The following is a 27407-nucleotide window of genomic DNA, read 5'->3' on the forward strand; positions in this document are numbered from 1 at the left end:
ATTTTCAAATGCTTCTATCCCAAGTACTCAGCACAGTATCTTATACACAGGATGCCCCAAATAAACTTTTCCAAAAAATCACAGAATTTGAAATTTGGAAGGGAATTCAGAGTACATCTAATCCAACCCATCCTTGAAAGAATTTCTCATTGTTAGGGGCAACTAGGTGGCACAGTGAATAGAACACTGGCCCTGGAGTCAGGAGGACCTGAGTTCAAATCCAGCCTCAGACACTTAACACACACACACAAAGAATTTCTCATTGTGACATACCAAATAAGTGCTAGCTGTCCAGCCTCTGTTGAAGACCTCCACAGAAGGGAAATTACCCATCCCTTTGAGCAACCCATTTCCCTTTCAAACTCTAATTATTATGAATTTTTCCTGACATCAAACTGAAATTAGTTCTTTGCAACTTACTCATTATTTGTCAAATACAAATCTGGGGTCAAACAGAATAAATCTAGTCTCTGCAACATAAGGGCCCTCAAATACTTGAAGACAGTTATCATGCTTCCCCCAACACCACCACCACAAGTATTCTCTTCTCCAGGCTCCACATTCCCAGTTCCTTCAACCAACCTTCATAATATGGACTTAAGATCTTTCACCATCTGGGTTGCTCTCTTCTGGACATTCTCTAGTTTATTAACATCTTTCTTGAACCATGGTGCCCAAAACTGAATACAATAATTCAAGTAATTTCTAATATTAACAGAGTACAGTGGAAGTCATTTTCCTACTCCTGTAAGTTTTTCTTCTCTTAATGCATCCCAGGGTTGCATTAGGTTTTTGTTTTGTTTTGTTTTGCTTTTTTTGGAGGGGGGAAGGCGGGGCAATTAGGTTAAGTGACTTGCCCAATGTCACACAACTAGTGTGTCAAGTGTTTGACAACAGATTTGAACTCAGGTCCTCCTGACTCCAGGGCCAGTGCTGTATTCACTGAGCAACCTAGCCGCCCCTGCATTAGTTTTCTTAGTTGCTACCTCACCCTGCAACTCATATATTAAGCTTTCAGTCTAACAACTGCTTTGCTCACCCCAGGATATTTTTTCAGGATGACTTCTTACTTAATAATAACAGTTATTTGGTTTTTAGGATGACAGATTTAGAGCTGGAAGAGATTTTAGAAGTCATCTGATCCAATCTTGCTATTTCAAAAATAAGAAGAAAGGAAATCAGATTACATAATTTGCCCAAGGTCATACAGGTAAAAAGTGGCAAAATCTAGATTCAAGTCCAAGTCCTCTAATGCTAAATCCAACACTTTTTCCAGGACATAATTAGAAATAGCAAACAATCATAGTAAATTAAAGAGAAGATCATATATATCCTTCACAGACCTGAGTAGATGAATTCTTTAAAAAGTAAGAAAAGTAGAGATTACAAAGGATAAAACAGATAATGTTGATTAAATGAAATTGAAAAACTTTTGAACAAACAAAATTAATGCATCTAGGGATTATAAGAAAAACAATCTAGTGGGGGAAAAATCTGTATTAAATTTCTAAAATAATGGTTTGGTATCAGGATTTACAAACAGCTAACAGAAATATATAAGACCAAAAGCCATTCCCCAAAAGGTAAGTGTTCAAAGAAACAAAAGTTCTCAAAAGAAAAATTACAAACCATTAACAACCATCTAAAAGAATGTTGCAAATAATTAATAAAACATAAATTTTTTAAAAGCCTTAGGTCTTATTTCATACCTTGCAAATTGGTAAAAATGACAAAAAAATGCAAATAGTGATGGAGAAGTTGTAGACAGGCAAACTAGTACACTGCTGGTGGAACTGTGAATCAGTAAAATCTTTTTGGAAAGCAATTTGGATTTATTCAAATAAAATGACAAAAGATTATCATATTCTTTGATCTAGAGTTTGCAATAATAGACACATTACCCCAAAGAGGTTACTGACAAAAAAGAAAGGCTCCATATTCACCAAAATATTTATGCCAATACTTTTGTGGTACTAAAGAACTGGGGGAGGAAGGAGAGGCAGCTAAGTGGCACAATGCACCAGCTCTGGAGTCAGGAAGACCTGAGTTCAAATCTGGTCTCAAACATTTGACACACTTACTAGTTGTGTGACCTTGGGCAAGTTACTTAACCCCAATTTGCCTTGTCTTCCCCCTCCAAAAAATAAATAAATAGATAGATAGATAAATAAATGAAGAAATGGAAACAAAATAGCTACTGATCAATTGAGCAATACCTAAACAAAGTGTGACACATTAATGAAATGAAATATACTATGCTGTAAGAAATGAACATGACTGGAGAGACTAGGTAGCACAGTGAATAGAGTACCATTCCTGGGGTCAGGAGGACCCGAGTTCAAATCCAGCCTGAGACACTTAACACTTACTAGCCGTGTGACCTTGGGCAAGTCATTTAAGCCCAACTGCCCTGCCTTCCCCCCTCCAAAAAGCAAAAAAAAATTAACATGATGAATTAAAAAAAAAACCAACACAGAATTAGGGCTACATGACTGAGGCAAAGTAAAGTAAAAGAGGAAGGAAAACAATATACACAATGATTATATAAATAGAAATGGAAACAATCATCACAAAACAATCCAAAATAAATATAGCAAAACTACAAAAAATAAATGTGTGTAATTTATACAAAATTATAAAGAAGAGATATGAAAAGACACTTCCACTTCCTCTTTTTTAAACAGGTAAAGGTCCATTAGTGTAGAACACTGAATAAAACATCAGATTTGTTTTTAATTATACTGATCGGTTTTGCTGAATTTTTTTCCTCTTCCTCCTTTCTTTAAAAAAAAGTCTTTTGTTATGAAGCATGGCTGGATCTCTGTAGGGAACATCAGATGGGAACTAGGTGATATAAAAACAAAAGATATATTTTTTTTAAAAAAGAAAGATCACAGAATCAATGAGTTGTATGGGATCTCAGAGTTGTACAGACCTAATGATTTATCAAAATCTGTCATCCTGGTGTCTTCCCACTATGCCTAGCACCACACTTAACTGTTCAATAAATGTTTGCCCCAAATGAATTGTTACTTCAACTGTTAACAGTCTCTGTGCCTACTAACCAACAGGAGGAAGTCGACACATAGCCTATTCAGTCCTCTCCAGAATAAAAATCTCCAGGTCCTTTAACCTTTTCTCATAGGAACTCTAATCAGAAGTAATAAAGCTGTAAGGCCTATGCTGATGTGGAAGAGTCATAGCACCTATTATGTTCTACTGCTAGCCAGATTATTACTAATTCAATGCAGATTAAAAGCCAAAACTCTCCTTACCTCACAACATTAAATATGGGTTAACACCCTTAGATTCACATTTGAAGAGTTGCAAAAACAGGGAGGCTAGGTGGTGCAGTGAATAGAGCACAGGCTGTGGAGTCAGGAGGACCTGAGTTCAAATCTGGCCTCAGACACTTAACACAAAAACTAGCCGTGTGACCTTGGGCAAGTCATTTAACCCCAATTGCCCTCCAAAAAGAAAAAAAGAGTTGCAAAAGGAAGCAATTCTTGATGTAAGAACTCCCTCCACTAAATGAATAGATACCTCCAAAAAAAAAATTAAGTGGCGGCTAGGTGGCACAGTGAATAGAGCACCAGCCCTAGAGTCAGGAGGACCTGAGTTCAAATCCGACCTCAGACACTTAACACACACACACACACACACACACACACACACACACACACACACACACACACACACACATCTAGCCCTGTGACCTTGGGCAAGTCACTTAACCCCAACTTCCCTCCAAAAAAAAAAAATCCAAATGGATAGATAGATTTAGGAGACAAGTTTTCAGAAGCAAGTGGAAGCTAAATAACCTGCTCAGGATTAGATAGCTTTAGAGTGAAAGGCAGGATTTGAAAATTAAATTTTCCCTATTCAAGGCTAGCACTCTATCTACCATGCTCCTTCTACATAAGTTTCAAGTGTATATGTGTAACACACACTTATGAGTGTAAGGCACTATACTCTCTACATTTTCTCTTCATGATCCATCAGCCTGAATGAATTTAGTTTTCTACACAGATACTACCAAATCTACATACAGAGTTGTGATCTCCTTGTATTAATCCAGATTATGATCACATCCTGCCTTTTAGTGGCCTATTTGCCATTCACTAGACTCTATTCCATCTCCTCCTCTATATCTTTGTGCAGGCTGCCCCTCAAGCCTAAAATGCTCTCCCTGCTTTACTGGAACCCTAGCTTCCTACAAAATACAACTCCAGAGCCACCTCCCAGATAAGGGCTTTCCTAATTCCTTCAGTTGTTCTCTTCCTCAAACTAATAATTTCCCTAGATTATTTCCCTCTGAACATCCAACTGTTCTCTACACTAAGACAGAGTTTTAACCTGGAGGGAACATAGAAAAATATACAATTTTATAGTCTTATTAAATTTTGGGGTGGGGAGGAGCTGATAAAGCAAATAAGGCTGTTACATGAGGGCACTCATGAACTGAAGAGACCTGCCAGAAAGCAGAATACAGACATGGAGAAATGGTGAAGGGAGGACATCAAAGATAAACTTCACCTATTTCACTCCTCCACTCTCTCCATCTCTGGCTTTATAACCTGGGAAAAGGGTCAGGTACACCATTTCCTTATCCTCCTTTATAACTTTCACCAAATCTGAGTAAACAGAACTTAGGCTAATACTTCTACTCAGACAACATGACTTCACTAAGCTTTGGGTGCTAATCTAGCAACTAATTTCAAATTAATTAGCATGATTAAATATCTTTATATACAAGATATTGGGGATACACAAGTGAAAATGGACCAAAGTCCCTGCCCTCAAGGTCCTTACAATGAAGAGGAAAAATGAGTTATAATGTAACAGTGGGTCTGGAGTCAAAGGATCCGAATTCCCAACTTGGCTATGCCATGACCCAAGATGACCTTTGGGTCATTTATTTAATCTCTCCAGACCTCAGTTTCCTCAAATGAAAAATGAGAGAATGGGACAAGATGATCTCCAAGTACCCACCTAGTCTAAATATTCTATGTACATAAATAGAATACAAAAATTGGAATGTTATACATATGAGTTCCAAAGTACTATAAGAAATTTGAAGAGGAACGCATACAACTATATGAAAGGGAAATTAATGAAGTCTTCATGGAGAAAGTAACACTGAACTAGAATGAGAAATACTGCAACAGATGGGGATATCCCTGTTCCTTCCATATGGAAGGAATATATTCTAATCATGGCATGTACAGGAGGGTTCTGGAGAGGAATCAGTCTACATCAGTCTGATAAAAGGCTGGTACTGTATTGGAGTTAGAGTTACAGGACCACAGCAGATTATGGCTAAAGCACAATAGTGAGTGAAAGGTAATTATGAAATAAAGCTGATAAGGTTAATTGGAGCCAGACTGCAGAGAACTCCAAATGCTAAACTAGACAGCTTATATATTTTTTTACATGCAGTGGTAAGTCAATAAATGTTTTTTGAACAGTAGAGTGACAGATAAGACATAAGCATCAGGAATATTACTTTGGTAGCAATTTGAAGGATACTGGAGAAGAAAACAGACTGGAGGCAAAAAATCATTCAAGAGACAATTATACTAGTTCAGGCAAGGTGTTGAGGGTATTAACTGAAATGACATCAATGTAAATGGAGAGAAGGATGCAAGAGAAATTTCCAAGGTAAAATAAATATGGCTTAAGAACACAGGCTTCAGAGTTGAAGCAGATTTATGAGATATTCTAATCCAAAACTCTTACTCTGCATACAAACAAACCAAAGGCCAGAAAGGTTAAGTGACTTGCACTGTCAAACAGGTCAGTAAGTAGAAGAGCTACAAATTTAAACCCAGATCCTCTGACTAAACCCAATACTTTTTTCACTACATGTTATGTGCTTGAATTAGAAATGGAAGAGAAACTGGGAGGTTTGAGTATATGATTTAGCTTACCAAGACTGGTCAACTGAGTGGATGGTATTACCATCAACAGAAATTAAAGTTTGTTGAGAGGGGAAAATTAAAAGGGAAACTGAAGGAAAATAGTAAATTCAATTTTTAATAAGATGAGTGATAGTCTGGTAAAATAAATAGAAAATAAAGTGTTGGATATATAGGACCAGAGCTCAGGGCAAGATAGGATTACATACATAAATCTGGGAGTCATCTGCATAGAGTTCACAACCGAAGCTTTGACAAATGACCAAGAGAGGAGAGAAGGATGCTCAAAAAAAGAGCCCTGGAGTAAATCCACATTTAGTGGGTGGAAAGAAATTCAACCAGTAAGGGATAACCAGAAGGAAGTCAGGTAAAATGAGAATCCAGGGAGCTTTGTCCAAAGCCGAAGCCTTAAGCCCAGAGAAGATCAATCTAAAAAAAGAGTTCAATGGTGTTAAATGTTACACAATTCAACACTAATGAGGAAAAAGGAAAGGTTAGTTGGCCTGTCAATTAAGAGGTCACTTCTGAAACAGCAGGTGGTAAGAAAGTATCAGTACTGAATATATACTCTTCTTCCCTACAAGTCACAATGGAGAGAAATATGAAAAGTTTAAAGGGGGCAGCAGTCAAGCGATAGGATACAGTTAGGTGACAGTGAATACAACACTGGGCCTGGAGTTAGGAAGAACTAAGTTCAAATCTAGCCTCAAAACACTAGGTGTGTGACCCTGGGTAAGTCACTTAACCTCTGCCTCAGTTTCCTCTGCTATAAAATGAGAATGCAGTTATCCCTTCCCCATCGCTATTTTCCTCACCACAGTTTACTGTATTTCAGGTAGGCATAAGAAATGGGAATTTTGGGAGAGTTTTGCAGAAGCTGCAGACAACACAGAAAGTTTAGAAAATCAGAAATGCATAAAAATGTATGTAGAGTATTATATAACATCAACATGTTTTATCTTTTCATGTAATAATTCACACTTCTTTGGAGGCACAAAGGTAGGGTAAAAAAATTTTACACAGATTTTCCTCAGAGGACTGTGAGGATCAAATGAGATAATGTAATTAGCACAATTCCTGGTACATAGTATATGCTATACACATATTAACTATCATTATTACTATTTAGGGAAAGGTCTTTTTGTTTTGCTGCTTTTTTTTTTAGGTTGGGGAGCCTATAGAGGGACAGACAAATCAATGGGTAAAGATAAAGCTTAGAGGAATTGTTATAAGGAGTAAGATCTCAGAAGAAGTGAAACAGAGGGGATCAAGGGGCATACTGACATTGCTTCTAAGGAAAAATTTTTCTATATTTACAACTTACAATATGGCTTAACTAGAACCAATGCATGAAGAGCCAAATTTCAACTTATTCCTTAAAACTATAACAGGCTGCTTCAGAAGACATAGCTCATTCACCTCCAGTGACTGGGTTTAAAAGACTAGTTGGCCAGTCTAAATAGTTATGGACTAGTAAGTCTAGTACAGTGGTGGGCAAAGTATGCACTTAATGCAAGGTGATTTTATTCAGATTCAAAGGGGGCAGCCACCTTAAAATAGCTGGCCCTGATGAGTAGGATGACTGCCCAGATCAGCCTTACCTACTTGGTCTCCCCTTCCCAAGCCCCAGGCACCAACACCATGACCTTTTGTTCATCTCCAGGTTGGTCTAAAATTGTTTTTGTTATTGTTTAGTAGTTTTTCTATGGAGTCTGACACTTCAAGATGGGGTTTTCTGGAGTGATTTCCCATTTCCTTCTCCAATTCATTTGACAGATAAGGAAACTGAGGCAAACAGGGTTAAGTGACTTGCCCAGGATGACAGAACATGTCTGAGGACAGATCTGAATTCATGAAAATGAGGCCCATACTCTCCACTGCACCACTTAGGTACCCAAACAAGCATGTGCTAGGCACCTACTATGTCATATGTTGTTCAGTCATGTCCAACTCTTCATGATTCCATTTGGGGTTTTCTTAGCAAAGACAGTGGAGTGGTTTGCCCTTTCCTTCTCCAGTTCATTTTACAGATGAGGAAACTGAGGCAAACAGACTTAAGTAACTTGCCCAGGGTCACATAGCTAGTGTCTGAAGCTGTATTTGAACTCAGAGCTCCTTAATTTCAGGTCCAACGATGGATCTTGTGCCACCTACTTGCCCCTAAAATTGTTGAGACCTACAAATTTGTTCCTTCTTCCCTCCTGCTGAGGTTCAGAGATAAAATGCTTCCTAGCCAAGGAATTAAATGCCTTTTCCTCTAAAATACTGATTATTACCTTAATCTTGAGCATCCAAAAATCCATTAACACCTACTTTCAACTTTTCTCTGCAAAAAGGATTTAAATAGGGAATCTTCACTATCTCATGATCCTTTTGGCTTCAATAGTTGTTAAGAACAGAGCAAAGAAGTTATATTCTCTTTCTGACACATAAGTGTGAGGAAAGTGTTTCTGGCCTTTCCAGAAACTGTGATCGTATGTATATTTCAGGTACATTATAATTCAAGAGACTTTTTTTAACTGGTCTAGGAACCTAAACACCTGGTGACATTGTTTCTAAGGGAAGATACACTGAATCACACACAATGCAAAAACTCATGAGTAAGAGGTGACTTTGCCAAAACTTTTGACATAATAACCTGTTAAGTAATTTGAGGTAACTCATTTTCAATGAAGACTTCTGGGGGGGAAAAAAGCCATTTACATTTTGAAAACTTCATATTGGCTTTACAATTCACAAAGGTAAAACTGAATAATTTCTTTCTAGGTAATTAATTTTATTTAGATGAGGATCACTATTAAGTAATTATTAATTCTTGAAAATCAAACTGGAAAAATGCTAAATTGAAGAAAACAAAGAACAGATATAAATGCCTATATAAAATAACTCAAAATAGTAATACTTTACAACCTTTAGGGGAATTAATCTATAAAATGAGATTGGACTAAAAAAAAAAAATCTCTAAAGCCCCTTGCAACTTAAGAACTATGATCTATCTATTCCATTAAACAAACATTTATTAAGCACCTCCTATGTGCCAGGCACTGTGGATAAAAACAGATGGAAAGAAATAGTCCTGGCAATCAAGCTTACATTCTAATGAAAAGAACATGATGTAGAGCAGGGGTATCAAACTCAAAAAGAAACAGGGCCACTAAAACATAAGAGTCACTGCAGGCTGCATATTGACTTAGTTTTAAAATGTCATGTTATCAGTTTTATTGCATTTTTATTGTGTTATTTTCCAGTTACAATTTAACCTGGTTCACTGCTGTAGTGTTGTGGGCAGCATGTTTGACACCTCTGATATAGAACATAGAGGGTTTAACTTGGGAGTCAGGAAAATAGATTCAAATCCAGACTCTGACTTTTATTAACTGTGTAATCAGAAGGTAATCAGTTAACTTGTCTCAGACTCAGTTTTCTTCATTTGCAAAATGAAAATGATACCTATAGTACCTATACCTCAGAAACATAAATGAGATGATATATGTGAAATGCTTTGCAAACTTTAAAGGCTATTCATGTCATACAAATGACATGTGTAAGAGATGGATGAACTAATGGTTGATTAATTAAATGTACTAGGTATTATAAAAATAGATGATACCCTTTTCAAAGAATTCAAATCATCTTTTTAAAAAATACCATTTATTTCATAAATTGCTGAAAATTCTTTTGAAACTCCTTTGTTGACAATTTGGTGACAAAAAAAGCTGGGTCTAGCTGGGCTTGTGACAATGGACAAATCATATAATCTCCCTAACAACATTTTCTCATCTATAAAATTCGGCTAAAATTTCATACATTGTGAGAAAAGTATAGACTGCTCTATAATTTTTCATTACCTTTATTTGATTTCTGTAAAACAGCCATTATTCAAAGCAAATTTTGGTGAATATAATGGCCAATCTATCCATAATTTGGGAATATAAAGCAAAAAGATTTAATCTCTGTATGGCTTATAAAAAGGGTCCAAAATATTTTTATTAAATGTGTGCTTTAAAGCCCCTTCCTCCTACAGATTCTAATATCCTATTAACTACAGCATTTCTAAGTTTATAACTTTCCAAGAAAGCTAACTTTGAAGGACCTAACTAATTTTGAATTATGTATCATTTCTGTATGTTTAAAAAGAATCTAATCCCATTAAAACCTACAATCCCTAAAGAATATACTTTTACAAGGGAAAAAAACACTGAACTAGAAGTTGGGAAGATCTGGATTCAAACCTTCCTCAGCTACTTTATACCTAGAGGCCTTGGGCAAGTCAGCCTCAAACTGTTTCCCCACATTTGCACTTTTGAAGGGCCTGGCACTCTCTTGAAATTATTTTGTAAATAATACTTTGCATTTCCAGGTATATAGATTAATATACACCAAAAGCTGGCTATAAATTCCTTGAGAGCAAAGATCATTTAATTTTTCTTTGAATAATATCCCCAATAGATATTTTTTTGAATTGAATATAAAGAGCTACATAAAAGTCACAATATATTATAGCTCAAATTATACTAGTACAGGTATTCTTGTTCAGTCTTATCTATGACATTATGGAAAATCTTTCTGCATGGCTAGGAAATGAAAAGTAAATTAGCAAATTCATTTGTTTCAAATCAAGATATCCTTTCTCATTGACAAACAGGACCACAAACAGTAATGTTCAATAAATACTTTGTCAACATAAAAGAAAGTTAGAATAAGGCTACTACTGAGTAATATTTTATTCCATCACTGTATAAACTGCATTAAAAAAAAAGTTTTCTCATTAAGAAAAAAACAATAAGGAAAAAGTCAATAACTCATCTCTCTATTTTACTACTCTCACTCTCAGCAAGTATCGCTTGTCCTGCCTCCTTTCCTCAAGTGCTCTCTGATTACAAAAAGTCAACAACTGCTGAAATCAACTGCTGAATCAGTAAGTTTGATGCTACAGTTTTGAAATAAGGAATCAAAAGTAAGAATAGATTCAAAGTAATAGCTTTCTTTTCTAGTCACTATATTGACATCTTTCTCTTCAGTTAAGAATGCAGAGAGCAGAGAATAGACATTATAAATGATCACTCTTAAAAGAATTATGTAAGTATTTACAGGCCATGGATTTGGTTTTATGTATATCAAAGGTTAGTGACTGTAGCAAAATGAACTTCATTTTATAAAAGTCTCTAATTTAAACTAACATACAATTAACAATAATGTCTCCCCAGAAGAAAAACTCCAACATAATTCTGAATAGGTAATGAATAAACAAGAGGCAAGATGGCACAGCTGAGAGAAAGCTAGCCTCAGTCAGAAATACTTGGGTTAATGTGCTGTTAATATGCATATCAGCTGGCAAGGTGACCCTGGCAACTCTAAAATACTATATAAATGGCACAAGTACAAAGTTCTTCAAAAATGAAAGAGCTCCATATACCAAATAAATCATAGGTTCAGCTTTTTTTAAGTATAAACTCTACACTGTTTTACTGTGTTTTATTTAAAAAAAACAATTTATACATATCTGCAATTTTCTCAAACCCAGTTTTTTAAAAAATACAATTTTACTCCACTGTATGTAGTCACTACTAATGGGAGATGTAGCCCTTGTTACTTTTAACAAGCTATGTCTCACAATATTCCAGGAAGTTAATTAGTAACTAAATTTAGAAGTATTTAGTAAATCAGCATATAACAGATGAGAGCATCAACAAAATTTGTACCCTTTTTGACGATCTCATATTTTCTTAAATCAACAATATGGCCTTCCCTTTATGGAAAAACTCAAGATAAAATTTCTTGACTCCTAGAAATGCAGTGTTCTCATTCTGGATCTTTCCCAAATGTAAACTTTATTTTACCAAAAGTATTCTTATTAAGATTATATGAGATGAGATCTCAAAGAATTTAATTCCCCAGAATTGTTTGATTTCTACAATTCAAGTACACAATTAATATCTACTAATTTTCATAGTTTCCCTCTTTAAAAAGTTATAAAAAAGGAAAACACCATGCTTTCATATTGGTTCCTTCCTATCAGTTTTGGCTCTACTAAAACAAAAAGATGCCAAAAGAACCATTTCCAGAAAATAAAAATGTGGACCAGATTCTTATACTTCCATGGTTATTAATACAACCTACTCTAATTTGACTTAATTATAAATATTGCCATAGAGAACTCCAGATCAGCTTTAAAATTAAATCAAGAATTTAAACTATCTTCTTCTACTAAATAATGCTTTAATAAGTAACTGTTACAATATACTTTCAAAATCCTACAGTTAAATGAATCAGGCATACACATTTGTTCAGATAGGAAGAAGGTTGCAATGAAGAGCAAGCAACTAAAGGGTTAAATATTCAAACCTAAAAGGATTCTATAGTAAATGGAAAAAACAGAAGCAACAACCCCAAATAAAGAATTGGGTAGTGAGGAGAAAAGAAAAGTAAATTATCTCTTTTTACTGATTTTTTTTTTCCAAAATAGATTTCCATCTGTAAGTATTTGAACAACAGGTTTCTATTATAATCTAGGGCTTTTTCTCCAAAGGCAAAATTATTTAGAGGGAGGAGGGAACTGTTCCCAAGGGCAGATAAGCTTTAAATGTGCATAGGAATGCACACTGTAAATGCAAATGATCTTGTGTAGAAAGCAGAAAAGGGAGGGGGGAGGGGAAGCAGAGAAGCAATGCATGGTCGACCAGCATAGAACCTATTTCTCGGTATTGTCCGCCCTAACACCTAATCCCAACAGAATATTCATTTTCAGATAGTTTTAAGTACAGGCTTAAAAAAAAATTCCTGGTTGATTGTTCTACTCTGAACACAGGGAAATGTAAAAGCAACGTGGCCCAGCTGGCTGAACAAGCAGTAGCTATAGTGCCAGGAGAGGGCGAGGCTTTGACAAGCACTGAGCTAACGCTGACATCACTGGAAGGCAGAGCCTCTCCTACAGAACCTCCACTGTTGACACTCCTGTTACTAAGTGAGCTAACAGCCAATCAGATTCCACAGCCAACACAAGACGGCCTTTGAACTCCCCACCAGCAACTTCCTGCTGTTTTTAGAGTACACAGTGCAATGCAGTATGTCTGTCAGCTATGCGGCACAAAGGAACAGCCATTTTGTGACTGAACTGGACCTGCACCAAAATGCCATGAATTTTGTATTTTACTTGCCCTGTCACATCTAATTTCTAGTTATTTTAACTTCATGGAAGTAATAAATTAATATGTTTAATTCATAGTACTAAGTATTATGGACAGTTTTATATTTAATCCTCTCCTCAAAATCCCAGGTTATAAGAAACAAGATCATAAAATGGCTGCCACAAACTGCATGTTCAGTTCCACAATATGCTGCATTATGCAACTGCTAACTACCACCACCCCCTTGCCTCTCAGAGTAACTGTTGTACAGAAGCTTCTTCAGAAAGTGGGGACTGAGGTCTGAAATGTAAGCATTTTAGAAGGAAACGGGCTCAAAAACAAATTTCCCAGATTGTTATTCAGCATAAATATGAAGATAAACACCAATTTTAAAGTGTATGTGAGCTAAGACAACAGAAATACAAGTGGTCAGCCCCCACATCCTATCTTGTTCCCTGCCTCTATTAGTATAGAGTTAAAGCAACCCCCGATTTCTAAATTACTTGCATCAGCAAGGTCTTGGTACTTATGTCAGCAAAATCTTGTACTCCACATGTTAGAAACTAAAAATTCAAATACAGTACTCCCAATTTTCTTTGTGAAAACATGTTAGACCATCACTAAAGCCTATCAGTACTAACAGTGCTAAGAAATCTTAGAAGTAAGATACATTCAAACAGGGACACAAGTAATAATAAATACTGGGGTTTGTGTTTTGCTTTGTTTTTCACATTCCATATAATGGTACTCCTGTCTTAAAAACATCAAGTTGCAAAAAGGATGACACATAATTATTCAGTATTACTGCAAAATAAATATGTACTCCTAAACATTACTAGAGTGTTCCATATTTATGAAAGCATCAAAGAAAGCACTCCTTTAAACTTAGTCAAAGTCACCCTCTCTAGAATTCCTGGCTAGCTAATTCTCAGAGGAATTTTTATTTGCACTGTATAGTGTTTTCCTTTTCTTGACTTAAGGTCCTTACTTACATTCTCACTAACATTACCTATAGAGTGTACTATTATTACACCACAGAAACTAAGTATCTTTATAGTTTCAAAAGAAACAGAGTGGTGAGGAAGGATGATTTCTTGCCCCAGGACCTGAGTTATTACGGTAAATTAGGGTACCGGTTACCTGGGCTACCTTGCTAACTTTCAACTTAGCCTTCAATCAAGGAAGTCATATTACCCAATTACATTAACACATTACCAACATCCTTCAGAGATGGCTCCACAATTTAAAAAGAAAGTGAAGTCATGAATATACAGTGTGTCTGTGTGTGTGTGTGTGTGTGTGTGTGTGTGTGTGTAGCTTTTCAAGACACCATGAACTGAAAAGTAAACTAATTTCTGTAAGATATTTCTTCATCTTTTGAAGGGAGTTTCTCAAAGCAATGAATCCTCTAAACAGGACAGACTCACAACTAATAAAACTATACTTGAAAAAATCTTTTACAAGTACTCAGTCCTTATTCAATTATACACACAATACTAGAACTTTAAAAAGGGGGTCAAATAAGTATTTCTGGAAGTTGAAAGCTCAAAAAGTCAACATCACCATGTGCTTTTTTTATTAGAAACCACACAACTTGATCAATGATGCTTAACAGAATCTTTGTATAGAAAAGCTAAATAAGACCCAAGTGAAGCAATGCAAATTATAAACCCAGGGGAATACTATTTTAAAGTACTGGGCCAAATAACAAACCTGTCAGGTTTACCTAGATATCAAAAATTTTCTTTTCTATTTCCTCAAATGTCCCCTCTTTTCTCCGCACATCTACCCAGCCCCCCCAAAAAAACATCTCAGTATTTAGTGGGCAAGTGTCTTCCTTGTCCTTAAATTATTTCACTTTTGTCACTTAAAGAAAAAAATTGTAATATTTCAAGTACTAAGTTAATGGTACAAACTGTGTAACAATCCAAAAGCCAGACTTTAAAAAAAGATTAAAATCAGAGAAACATTTCAAAGTTAAGGAGTTCATTTTTTAAAATGCAAATATTTATTATGTGCAAAATTTTAACAGATATTAAAAAATAAACCATACACAACACTTTCAAAAACACTAATCTATTTTAATATCACTGGATGTACTTTATACAGTTTTCAAAGTAGGCAAAAGCAAACTGGGAGAGGGGGAATAAAGAGATGGGGAGATACCAAGCAATTGGTCACATTTTCTTTTACCTATACAAAATTTTAAAAATTTTAATAAATCAGTTACAAATAATATCTCTAAATACATCAACCAATGTATTCATACATGTAAAATTATCAAACAGAGGATTATACAACGGTAACATTTTGGAATCTTTATTACCTATTCGTTACAAGCTACTAAAACCTGAATGCAAAACATCACGATTTAATTATGGTATATTTACAAACTTCAAATAGTGATAAAGCATTCCACATTCCTCTAATAAAGAACAAAATAAAAAAGTAAAACCACAATAAATTCTGTTGGAATGCTGACTAAATAGAAGCACCTATATTTAAAATGTGATCAAGTGGGAGAAAATTCCTTTCTACCAAACTGTTTTGTCTAAATCTACACTTTGAAAATGTACCTGAAAATAACCTTCCTAGTTTTTAACATTAAAGTAAACAAATATGAACATAATAACCATAAGAAACTAAACAAGTACTTTAATTCAAATAAAAGCATTCTCTCCTCCTATGATCAGTTTTGATTTTAAATACATGAACTGTAACCATCAAGTATAAGATTTGATAAATAGTATCAAAATATCCCAAAATGTTAAGTTTATCAAAGTATTATAAGGTCAAATAAAAATATAAACAGAGGAGCATCAGTCAAAGAGGTTTTCTTTTATTTTTCCTTTAAAATGTGCATTTTTTCATTCATGTAACTTTCTCTACTGTCTATTTACTATAATTTACTACTACAAGGCTGCTCTATGGCCCTCAGTTAAAGTTTAGATATACCAGATTCTTCAAAGAAAAATTTGCCTTGTATGTAAAATGGTGCAATGCAGCAATGGCTAAACCGACAAGGTCATTTTTCTGCAGCACAAAAACCTAAAAACTGAAAATTAATGTCCAAAAAACTGTAATTTACAGGAAAGGCTTCCTTGGATAAAGGTATCATACCTTTTGACTACTATATGGGGCCTTAAGTCACAGCACAACTTTCAGAAATTGCTACCAAAAAATTAGGGTGTGGCATATTAGCAATCTCAAGGTCACTGCTTAAAAAAGGGGAATCCAAATTAGTTAAACATTCAATATCAAATAGACAGCAATCCATGGCTGTCAAGGTAAACAATGTATGCTGAGGTTTCCACAAAAAAAAAAAATGGGGGGAGAAAGTTGATAGCTCATACCTCGATGCATTGCTGTGTACTGAACCGTCCTCTTCTTGGCTTTTGTCCTTATTTCTCATCATCTTTTAATTCTTAAATATTAAAAGGGGGGAGGTGAATCTGTGTTTGCTTTGAAGTCTTGTGCTCAGGTATTTACTGTCAAAAGTTGAAAGAAAGGTAAGGTCCCAGAGCTTCTATCAATGATTTTTCATTATCAGGAACAAAGTCCTGACGCTGCAATGATATTGTTATAATACAAAACCTCAATATCGAAAAATATAATACAATTAAACCCTTTTTAATTTATTTTTTGTTTTAAATATAAGATAAACCGACCAGGGAAAAGCATCCTCCTCAATAGGGAAAGTTTCTCAAAGTAACACACTAGATACAAATAACAATCTCTTTATCTTATTGCGTCATCCGAGAACAACTCAAATTTACAGAAAATAAAGCAAATTAAACTGCAGAAATCTTTACAATTATCACTAATAATCGTGAACCTACCTGATCCATGTAGCAGGTCCAAACCGAGAGTATCTAGTAGTATAAAAACATTAGATTCCCGAATAATTAAAAAATAAACGTTAAATGTTCTCTTAAGAACAAAAAATAAATAAAAACTATCCAAAAAGGTTTACTGTTTAAAAAAAATAAGCGATAATTAATACAAAAAAGGTCCGGAGGAAAAAGCTCATTAGGAGAGCGCACAAAAATGGAGGTGCGCCATGGCTTCTAAGCTGGAAAAAACAACGACCTGGCTCTCAGTACGGGCTTCTTCTTTCCAACAAGGCACGAAAAAAGACCCCCTAAAAGCTGCTTTTCTCCCTAAAAATGGCTCGAATCTGCCCCACCAGGTCACCAGGAAAGGAAGGGGGCTGCGGGGGCCCCCTGAGGCTGCCCGAAAGTTAGAGAAAGTTGCGTAAAGTGTGGAGAAGGCAGGGAGCTGAGCTGAGCGCGCTCTCTAAGGCACAGCCGCCATCTAGAGCCTCCTTCCCAGCTCTGAGAGCTCTGCCTTTGATTGACACTCTCTACATTTACCCCACAACTCAGGTGATGTACCATAGACCCACCCCTTCATTCCTACTAAAAAAAAAAAAAAAAAAAAAAGGCAAGCCTCCATCTAAGAAGGGAGCCTAAGGACCCCCCACACACACACCCATACACACCCTATGGCTTCTTCAAATCACCCCCACAGGGAGGAGGGAGGGCATCTTAACCCCCTCTGGTTCAAGCACCCTTTTCAAGCCAGACAAAACTGTAATTTGTTCCTTTTGTTTAAAGATCTGCTAAATATTTCAGTCCTTGAGCTAAAATTACTTCCTCTCTGGACAGGAAGTGGTGCTTTATCAAGCCATTTTGAAAGAGGGGCAGTTCTTATACTCAACCATTGATTAAATAATGGTTAATCTTGTTTAAAAAATTTAACCCCACCCAAGAAGAATGATTTATAAATAATAGCAAAAGCTCAATCTACTAAGTAACATCTAAGCTTTGTGTAATAGTGTCCAAAATTTTACAAATGAGAAGAATTTTAAATCTTTTCCCACACCACAAGGCAAAAAAGGGCTAACTTTTACAACTCAAGAGCGCCTCCCTAGTGTCCAGTTCCATAAGAGCAAAAAATCAAAGCCAACTGGTTTTTATAATACCAACTGACAATTTTTCTTAGTTTTATTTTCAGAAAATGCTTTAACCCACTGTAGAGCTTTGTAAATGTTATAAATATGGAAGCAAAGAACCATAACAACAGCATTACTTCAAACAAGGTGAATCAAGGCAAATTCCAGAATCTAGTATCATTAACAGTCATGTCAACCATATAGACCATAGCTTCTATCACCCAAATTTTCTCCAAATCTACACATAAAGTATTAACAATCCATTCCCTCAAAGAAAAAGCAAAATCTAAGTAGGACTGCGTCTGGTTAATACCAGTTTCAACAAAGTACTGGTATTGAGAGGGGAGAAAGAGGATACCTTCTAGGTCACCAATGGAAAAAATAATTTCTCAAGTCAAATCCCAAGTATCCAAACCACCTTTTACTTCATCATATACCGCCAAACAAATAAAAACAAAATGAAAAACACAAAACAAAAAAAAAACCTCAAATCTTTCTTATACAATAAGTAATCTCTCAAAGTAGGGTACTACTCCCAATCACTAAAAAAATCCAATTTTAGATATCCAAGAAAAACAGCCACTAGAATTTGAATTAGACCTATGTACAAAAAATCATACTCCAAAATCCATTATCAATGTACACTATTCAAGAAGGCAGCATTACTAGTTTCAAACTAAAATATAAATTAAATTTACCAAGACCAACTACCACAATCACCAAAGAACACACCATTCATGTACATTATACTTGAAAACTAGTAAATCACTAAATATCACCTAATAATTAGGTATAATAAATATAAATCATCTTTGTTGATGTAATTATAAGATGACCTTTAACAACAGAAATCTTGAAAATTCATTCCACCTTTTAAAGACTATTACACATAAAGAACATACAAGCTACATACTAGCTGTTAAAAATTAGCATTCATCCATTTCATCCATTTGTTATTGGATATATACAAACTAGCCTAAATGATATTTGGATATACAAGAATTTTTAGTTGGACATGTATTAAAATCTGTGAGGCAGAATAGTTTATAAAATCTAAATGATGAATTTTTAGAAGTTTAGAGAGCTTGTACAATTAGTAAGACAAGCATAGGTTTACAAACACTAACCTTTTCTTAATAACCACATATTATAAATGGGTATCATTAACTTTTAAATAAACTTTATGCCTTAAGTAACTGTGTGCTTCCTGAAAAACTACACTCTTCCTTTTTCAATATGAAGACACAATAGGAAATCCATCAGTTTTATCACGATATTCAAGTCAACTTTCTAAACTGAAAACATATTTTGCTTTTAAATTTTGTTGGTTAGAGAAAATATTTTGATGCTTTGTAACCAAAGCAAAAAAGTTTAGAATAATTTGTAACACAATTCACTCTAAAATTTTTGGCCAAATTTAATAGTCTAATAGGTTAGATAATTTATTCAAGTATGTACCAACTTACATTATATTTCATTAAGGACAATTATAGCTTGATTTCTGAGATACTAGCCAAATACTAAGTAGCCATTTTAATTCAAGAACAATGATTTATTTCAATAAATCAAAGATTACTATCATTTTAAAGAAAATTACTGTCAACATATTATCTTGATAGATTTGTGAGCAACCAAGTGACCAGGAAAAAAAATCAGTGCACTGTCATTTCAAGTAAAATATTTAACATTATGCAACTTTTAATTTTTACCAGTTTTAATTACTACCCTGTAGCCATAATTATAGTAATCATTTTTTTGCCCCTAAGTAAATGGTCATTCTCAAGACAAAAAATAAACTAGGAAAGTGTAGAAATATTACAAATTTTATTAAAATTAAGAACACATGAACACATTCTTTATACAATCAAGTGACTTATCAAAAATCATTTGTCTCATCTATTTTCTGGTTATATTCTTAATAACTTTTCTTGAAAATGTCCAGGATCTATTTCGCCTTGAATGATACAAAAAGTCTGTAGAACATCAAATCCTTTGTCCATTTTTCTTAGATGATCAGAAACCTACATCTTCACTGAATGCATGGAATCCATGTTAAAACACCCCTGTCTTGGTTGAATATATCACAGCACACTTGCATTAATCCATTTTCCTTAAACTGTCAATCCACAGTGAACTGCCATCTTGATTTTCTCAGGGTAGACTCCATTTGAGACTCTTCAAGTTGACTGGGTGCTTTATGGGAAAAAAAATTGAAAGAAAAAATGCTGTTGGAATAACAATAATTTTGTTGCTTAAAACAGACATCCACCCACCTTGAAGACATTTTCAATATGAATTGAAACTTGTTTTTGCAATATAGTACAAAAATATAAAGTTCCTTAACTTTATAACAAATGGATTATTACAATATAGCATTTTTCTAGCTAAGATCCTTAAAAATGGTTAACTTGCAAGGAATGGTCCTGAGAAGCAATTAAAATTAAAAAAAAGACAAGAATGTAAGAGATAAAATGGTCCTAAGAATAAAAATTAATGAAAAATTCTTCAAAGCTTCAAATAAAATTTAAATGTGTAAAAACTAAGTTTGTTAAATTGTCTAAACAGAAAAGATAAAACAAAGCTTTGAAGTGACTTTTTAAAAATTAAATATTATTAAGAAGAGTTTGCTGAGGGAAAAAAACTGGCAAACATGATAAAAGCTATCTAGCAAATACACCTTTATTCATTATATTTAAAGCTATTTGGTGAATCTTCTATCCAAAATAAAATATATACATATATATATATATATATATACATATATATATAGAACATTTAAAAGAGGTGGGGGAGAAGAAACCAATAATGAAGAAGTGAATATAGTTTTCTATGATAGATGCTGATTAACTTGCTCAAAAGGACACAAAGTTCACAAGGGTGCCATCTTACTAAGCTACTACTGAAGAAAGGAAAAAAAAGAGTTATAATTTGGGGGTAAGGGGAGAAATATGAAACTAGGAAAATTGCTATTAGTTTCATTAACTAATATTGATTAGTTTCATTAATTAAAATTAAGTTTTTATCATTAAATAGTAAATATGGTACCTTAAATCAAATATACTCATTCTTCAAATGTCAAAACATTGCCCATAGTATGCCAAATATAGGCAAGGTGAAGAGTTGGACAATTTTTCAATTAATTTAATTAATCTGGATGTTCCAGATGTAAACAATTACTTCTTTATCAACAGTATTATATACTATTAAAATAATCCAACTCTTCAACTGTATAGTTGGTCATAGCAACTGAGTTAGAAATAATCAAATATATCAATCCATAAAAGGGTAATTAATTAGATCAATAGATGGCCAATTTTTCATGTCTCTTAAGCCTAGAAATAAAAACATTCATTTCTACTAAAGGCATCAGATAACATAAATCATTTAGCTTACTACAACTACAAGGAACTGCCAACTCATATCAAAACTAACCAAAACCATTTATGTGGCAAAGGGGTACCATTATCAAAAATTAAGCAATTTTCCTAAAAGAAAGTTAACATTTTACACCAAATTTCAAGAAGCTTTAATTCATATTCTTTCCCTAATTCATATTTCATTCTATTTGAATGGCCCAAAGTTCAATCATCAAAGATTTAATATACATAAGCTTTTCACTTCTTCTACCAATCATTGATCCATCTATGACAAACCTTTTGCAAATTGATTCAATCATTTCCCAGCTAACCACAGTTCACTGCTAAATTTTCTATTCAGTGCTGCTTTTATAATAGTTGAAATAAGGAACAATTTTCTCTTTCTAAGCTCAAAATATTCTAAAATGAATTAACTGAAGAGTAACATAATCAATTTTATCATAAACATTAAGAGCCCAACACTGATGGGCATTCCTTGTGATTCCAAATAACTAGATACATAGTAGACATTAATCCTTTCCAAATTTTGAAAAGTAGTATTACTAGAACATAAAACCAGGAGCTGCCCTTTTGATTTTTTTTTATTATCTTGAATACTGAACTACACTTGATTCTCTTTGAAATTAAGCATTCAACTTGAGTTCACATAAAGTTTATATTTCATGTCATGTGTCTGTACTAAATTTTTCAGATACAAAAAAAAAATGATGAAGAAAAAGTACTAAAAATTTCAGATTATTTAAGAATTTGTGGAAAAAAATGTCAGATGGCATTAATATGATGGAAAATCTAGGTACTTTCAAATAATCCAAATATTTTAGAGGTAAATATTAAATGGCAAAATAATTTCACATTAAGAAATATACTTTCCTTATGAATAAAAACCTATGATTTGACTCTGCAGCATCAAAAATGAACCGATTCTGTTAAGACATGCAAGATCTTATTTAAGTTGTCAAAGTAGCTAAGAAAATTATATAAGGTTTAAGAAAAACCCACACCATCTTTATAAGGAAGAACTTTGGCTGACAAATTACTGAAGAACTAGGTATAAAATCTATACATCTGACATTATTTTGATAAACCAAACCCACAGATAAACGACTAAATTAAGTGAGCCGAATACCTGAACTCTACTAATCAATATATTCCAAAATAAGTTAATTTCTGTCTTACATACAATTTACATTTTTAGAAACAAACTTTTGACTGTAAATTACAAATAAAAATACATTAACGGTGTAACTAGTAAGTACTACTAATAATAATCAGTAGTAACTAGTAATTACAAAACATAAGAACTGGAAGATACACCTTAGAATTCACATAGCTCATCAGATTTTACAAATAAATGAGCTAAAGCCCATTCTCTTCTCTACAAAAAATATCAACTAAAAAACAGGTTTTATAACTGAATCTGTATGGAAACTTAGATACCAAAGTTTGGGAATTAACTAGTATTTTCAACATTCTCATAATCTTAGTTATAATGTATTTGCTAGAAAGAAATTGTGTTTTATGTAAATTAAGTCATATACCAATAAACCCATGTATGTTATTATTCTATTTTCTACAAATAAATTGAAATCCTTTCAAACAATGCTATAACATGAATACAAAGGAATCTTGTGCAGAAAAGTGAGTCCAATCAATGGTCAAATTTAGAGCATTTATACATGTCTTGTCAATTATTTTCAATAACTGAATTGACTATTTTCAAGCTATCTTTTAACATGAATACAAGAGACCTCCTAACTAACAAATTATACAAATAATCAGATTTTAAATGTTGAAATTTTTCTAATGGAATTTTAAAATTATCAGAATATTACTCTGGAAAGTTAGAATTCCTAAACTCCTCCTAGTTATTTCATTAATTATTTCCTACTCAAACATATACTATTTGCTCCAAGTAGTTAACTGAAATCCATACAACTCTTTGTAGACAAATCCAAGTACCTGTTACCTTATCCTCTGATGAGTCACATAGGAAAATTACTATGGAACAAAATCTAAATCTAGAGACCTGCCATGTTTTGATTTTTGATATAAAAAGGCAAGTACTTAAAAGGCACACATTTTTAAAGAGCAGACTTGGAGAGGAAAAGTGATCAATTTTAATCTCAGATTGTTATGTTTTAAATGCTTCCTTTATTTGGTGAAACTATTTTACATTTGTTATTTGAAATCCAAGATAAAAACCCAATTCCAAATCTGCAAAAAAAGATTTTAAATATTAAAAATATTTACTTTTATTCATCTAAGGAAACCTAGTATAATAGTGAAGAAATTAAAAATTATAGAAGATAACTGCAACTATGACTCCAGTCTTAATGAGTTGCTCTAATGATAATCAAGTATTTTTTAAAAAGGATGAATGGGCATCTAGACGTGGTACTAAATCCTATCATAAATTAAAATAGATTTGACAAATAATCCTGGCTATAGCACATGCTCACATTTATTATCCATCATCCATAGGATTAAGATTACTTTATAAATGATGGGTCACCTGAAGTTCTTTTTCACATTAGTTTTTTGGATCTAATACAACCTCTGGTACAGAGGCTATATTTAGACAGAAAAGATATCTCTGAATTTTAATGAAATATAAAGCTGATGAAGTATTTGGCTGTTATGCAAAAAAAATCTGTTTAAAATTTCCAAATTAATGTGAAGTGAAAATTCATGCTTTTTCTTAAAATCCCTACTCCTTAGAGATTATAAATTAAACAAGTAAATACTACCTTCAAATAACCTTGAAGAAAAAAGGAACTAAAAACTGAAGTACAGCAAGCTGATATTTCCAGTTATTAATGATTGGTAAAGTTATAGAAAGTTGCCTGAAACATTGATATAAATATAAAAACTGGTCAAGGGAACAGTCATAGCTTAATGTAATCTTTGTTTTCTATATTCATATGGCAATTTGACATAGTGCTAAGTGTTCAGATTGGTAAAAGAAGCAAATAAAAAAATCTCATTATTTTCAATAAGCCTAATTTCTACAAGAAATTTTTTTTAATAGTTTTGTTGGCTTTAAAGCAGTATACATGTATTTATACACATACACATATATTTCAGTGACCCATTTAGGTATTCTTTTTGACTCAATTCCCACAATCATCCCCACTGTAGAACACGAATAAGGGAACTCATAGTAACCATACAAGTGATCAAAGGCCTGAGATTGTTTTAATCTTTAAAAGATGATTAAGGGAAGACATGTTATATCATCAAATAAATGAAAAATTTTCCTGTGAAAATGATTATCTTGCTCTGCTTAGCCCTGAAGGGTAGAAATTTAGTATGGGAGATAGATTTCAACTATATAGAAGGAAAATTTTCTCAACACTTAGAACTATTCTAGAGTTGTGAACTGATCCAATCATTCTGGAGAATAACTTGGAACTATGCCCAAAGAACTATAAAACTGTGCATACCCTTTGATCCTGCAATACCACTACTAGGTCTATATCCCAAAGACATCGTAAAAAAGGGAAAAGAACCCATATGCACAAAAATATTTATAAGCAGCTATTTTTGTGGTGGCAAAAAATTGGAACTTGAGGAGATTTCCATCAATTGGAGAATGACTAAACCAGTTGTGGTATATGAGTGCAATGGAAAAACTATTGTGCTATAAGAAATGAGCAGATTTCAGAAAAATTTGGTAAGACTTAAATGAACTGATGTTGAGTGAAGTGAGCAGAACCTAGAAAACACTGTACCCAGTAACAGCAATACTGGGCAATAATCAACTGACTGACTTAGCTCCATCAACACTACAATGAACCGAAACAACTCCAAAAGACTCAGGATAGAAAATGCTATTCACATCCAGAGAAAGAGCTATGGAGTCTGAATGTAGACTGATGCATAATATTTTCTCTTTTTTGTTTGCTGTTTTTTCTTTCTCATGTTTTTTTTTTCTTTTTGTTGTTTCTTCTTTCAAAATGTAACTTATGTAGATATCAGACTGCTTGCTGTCTTGGGGAGGAAAGGAGAAAAAAATCTGGAACTCAAAACCCTACAAAAATGAATGCTGAAAACATTCTTTACATGTAATTGGGAAAAAAACTCTTAACGTACAAAAATAAAAAAAGATCATTTACAATGGGGAAAAAAGCTTACTTAGAATTATCCAAAAATAGAATGGGCTGCCTTAGAAGAAAAGTTCCCACATCACTGGAAATCTTCAAGTAAGGACTAAATGACAAAAATTATGGAATGTTGTAAAGTCCATGCTTTGCTAGATGTTGTACTAGATAACCTCAGAGGTACCTTCAAAATGATCCTACCTAATACAAGCCAGAGCTGTAACTGTCAATATGTCCAAAACTCATTCATTAACACTGTATTTCTACCTTTACCACAACCTAACAAACTAATTTATATTCAGAGCTTCATAATTATATATAGTAGCATAAATAGCAATAAAAAGCTTGAGTATTCTATATTATCTTGATTCCTAAAAGGCTAAAAAATGACTGTGTTAAGTAAAACACCTGAAATGTATAGGTGGTGAAGTGGCCAGAGCATTGATCTGGAGTCAGGAAGGATCTTATTTTAAATCTGCAGACATGTACTAGCTGTGTGACCCTGGGCAACTCACTTAACCTTGACTAATTCAGTGTCCTCATCTATAAAATGGGAATAATAATAGCACCTACTTGCAAGGTTGTGGTGAGGATTAAATGAGATAATATCTGTAAAACAATTTTGCAATTTAGCTAATGGGCCAACTTGTTGAAAAAAATACTCTACCTTAAAATCTGCCTTTTCCTAGATCTACTCATCTGAGTTGTCTTTCAATCCTTCATCTTCACCAAAAAATTGAAAACTGAGAGTAAAAAAAGTTTATTAAAATCAAAAAGCTAGACTAGAATACTAGAATGATAGCCTGATTCAATTAAGAATGATTCAATACGATCATTCATCACTGATAAGTTCAAGAAGAGGTAATGAAAATGTTGAAAGGTTGGTAAGTCTGTGAAATTTAACTCTAAAGCTGCTTTATATACTGGAAACAATGACTATTGTACGCAAACAACCATGTTCATCTTAGAGGCCTACAATTAAATATATAATTCAATCCATTAGTTGAATCTTGGATGCTTATCCAGAGACTTACTCAAGTGCTTTTAAAATAAGTCTAGGTTTTTACGATCTGAAGTAGACTCAAAAGACAATTTCCAAAGGACAGAGCAAGGAGAATTAGAGATAAGCTCTGTTGAATACCAGGTTCCCAAATTTTAAACTAAGAAAAAGCTCAAAGTTCTTAATTAAACAAAAATTTATCAAGCACCTAACTATGTGTAAGGCATTTGTTACAAGAGAATTACGGTCTCTGCATAAAGGACTGTAACAAAGTCCACTTTAAAAAAAATTCATATCCCATTGATTCTTGCTCAAGGAAAAGTTTTCAAAGTCTATTTCTCTAGTTAGAAACCATATATAAAATATTAAAGCAAAGTAAAGAAACTTATTAATACTTCAACTAGTTTCTATTATTTTTCTAAGTTAAAAAGTGCTGTTGAAGTTGTAATCACAATTCTATAGAGGGAAAGAAAAATATTACCTCATAAACAAAATAACAAGATCAGTTAACTAGCAAATGCCACTGTTTAGTAGTCTAAGGAATGATTTCTTAAAAAAAAAATCACTTACCTGCTAAGATTTTTATGTATATAAAATAATGGAATCCAAAATATAGATGGTTAAATAGCTAACTTATTCTCATCCCTTTCAAGCTCTCAATCTGTGATTCTATGAACTTTAATAATTTATAATGGCTAAAACTCTAAAGCTCTTATCTACAAATGAAGGTTGCTTGCACTAAAGGAAAACTTCCTTCACTCACTTATATAAACTCTCTCAAAACAAGTTCCTACTACAAAAAGCTTAAGATGATAAATTCTAAACTCCTTATTTCATCATTTCACACTTTTATTTATATAGAAAGACAGAGGAAAAGAGAAGGTCAAAGAAAAGAAAGAAAAGGAAGGAGGGAAGAGAGGAAAAAAAGGGA

At 33.5% G+C, this 27407-nt stretch overlaps 1 protein-coding gene across 5 annotated transcripts in view; it reads right to left on the bottom strand.

The window, feature by feature from the left end:
* The window catches only part of CHD2 (chromodomain helicase DNA binding protein 2), a 153458-nt gene that overhangs the window by 116416 nt on the left and 9635 nt on the right, over positions 1-27407 (bottom strand). For all 5 annotated transcript variants that reach the window (XM_069098519.1, XM_069098521.1, XM_069098517.1 and 2 more), the window contains exons 4-5: positions 16885-20192; positions 16399-16533 (exon numbers count right to left, since the gene is read on the bottom strand). In XM_069098519.1, the coding sequence (XP_068954620.1) occupies positions 16399-16460 (62 nt within the window). In that variant the 5' untranslated portion in view covers positions 16461-16533; positions 16885-20192. The remainder of the gene's footprint in view (positions 1-16398; positions 16534-16884; positions 20193-27407) is intronic.

The sequence above is a fragment of the Petaurus breviceps genome, unplaced genomic scaffold, assembly GCF_028583685.1.
Source record: "Petaurus breviceps papuanus isolate PSGF00001 unplaced genomic scaffold, PetGlider_PUasm1.0 37, whole genome shotgun sequence".
Taxonomy (NCBI): Eukaryota; Metazoa; Chordata; class Mammalia; order Diprotodontia; family Petauridae; genus Petaurus; species Petaurus breviceps.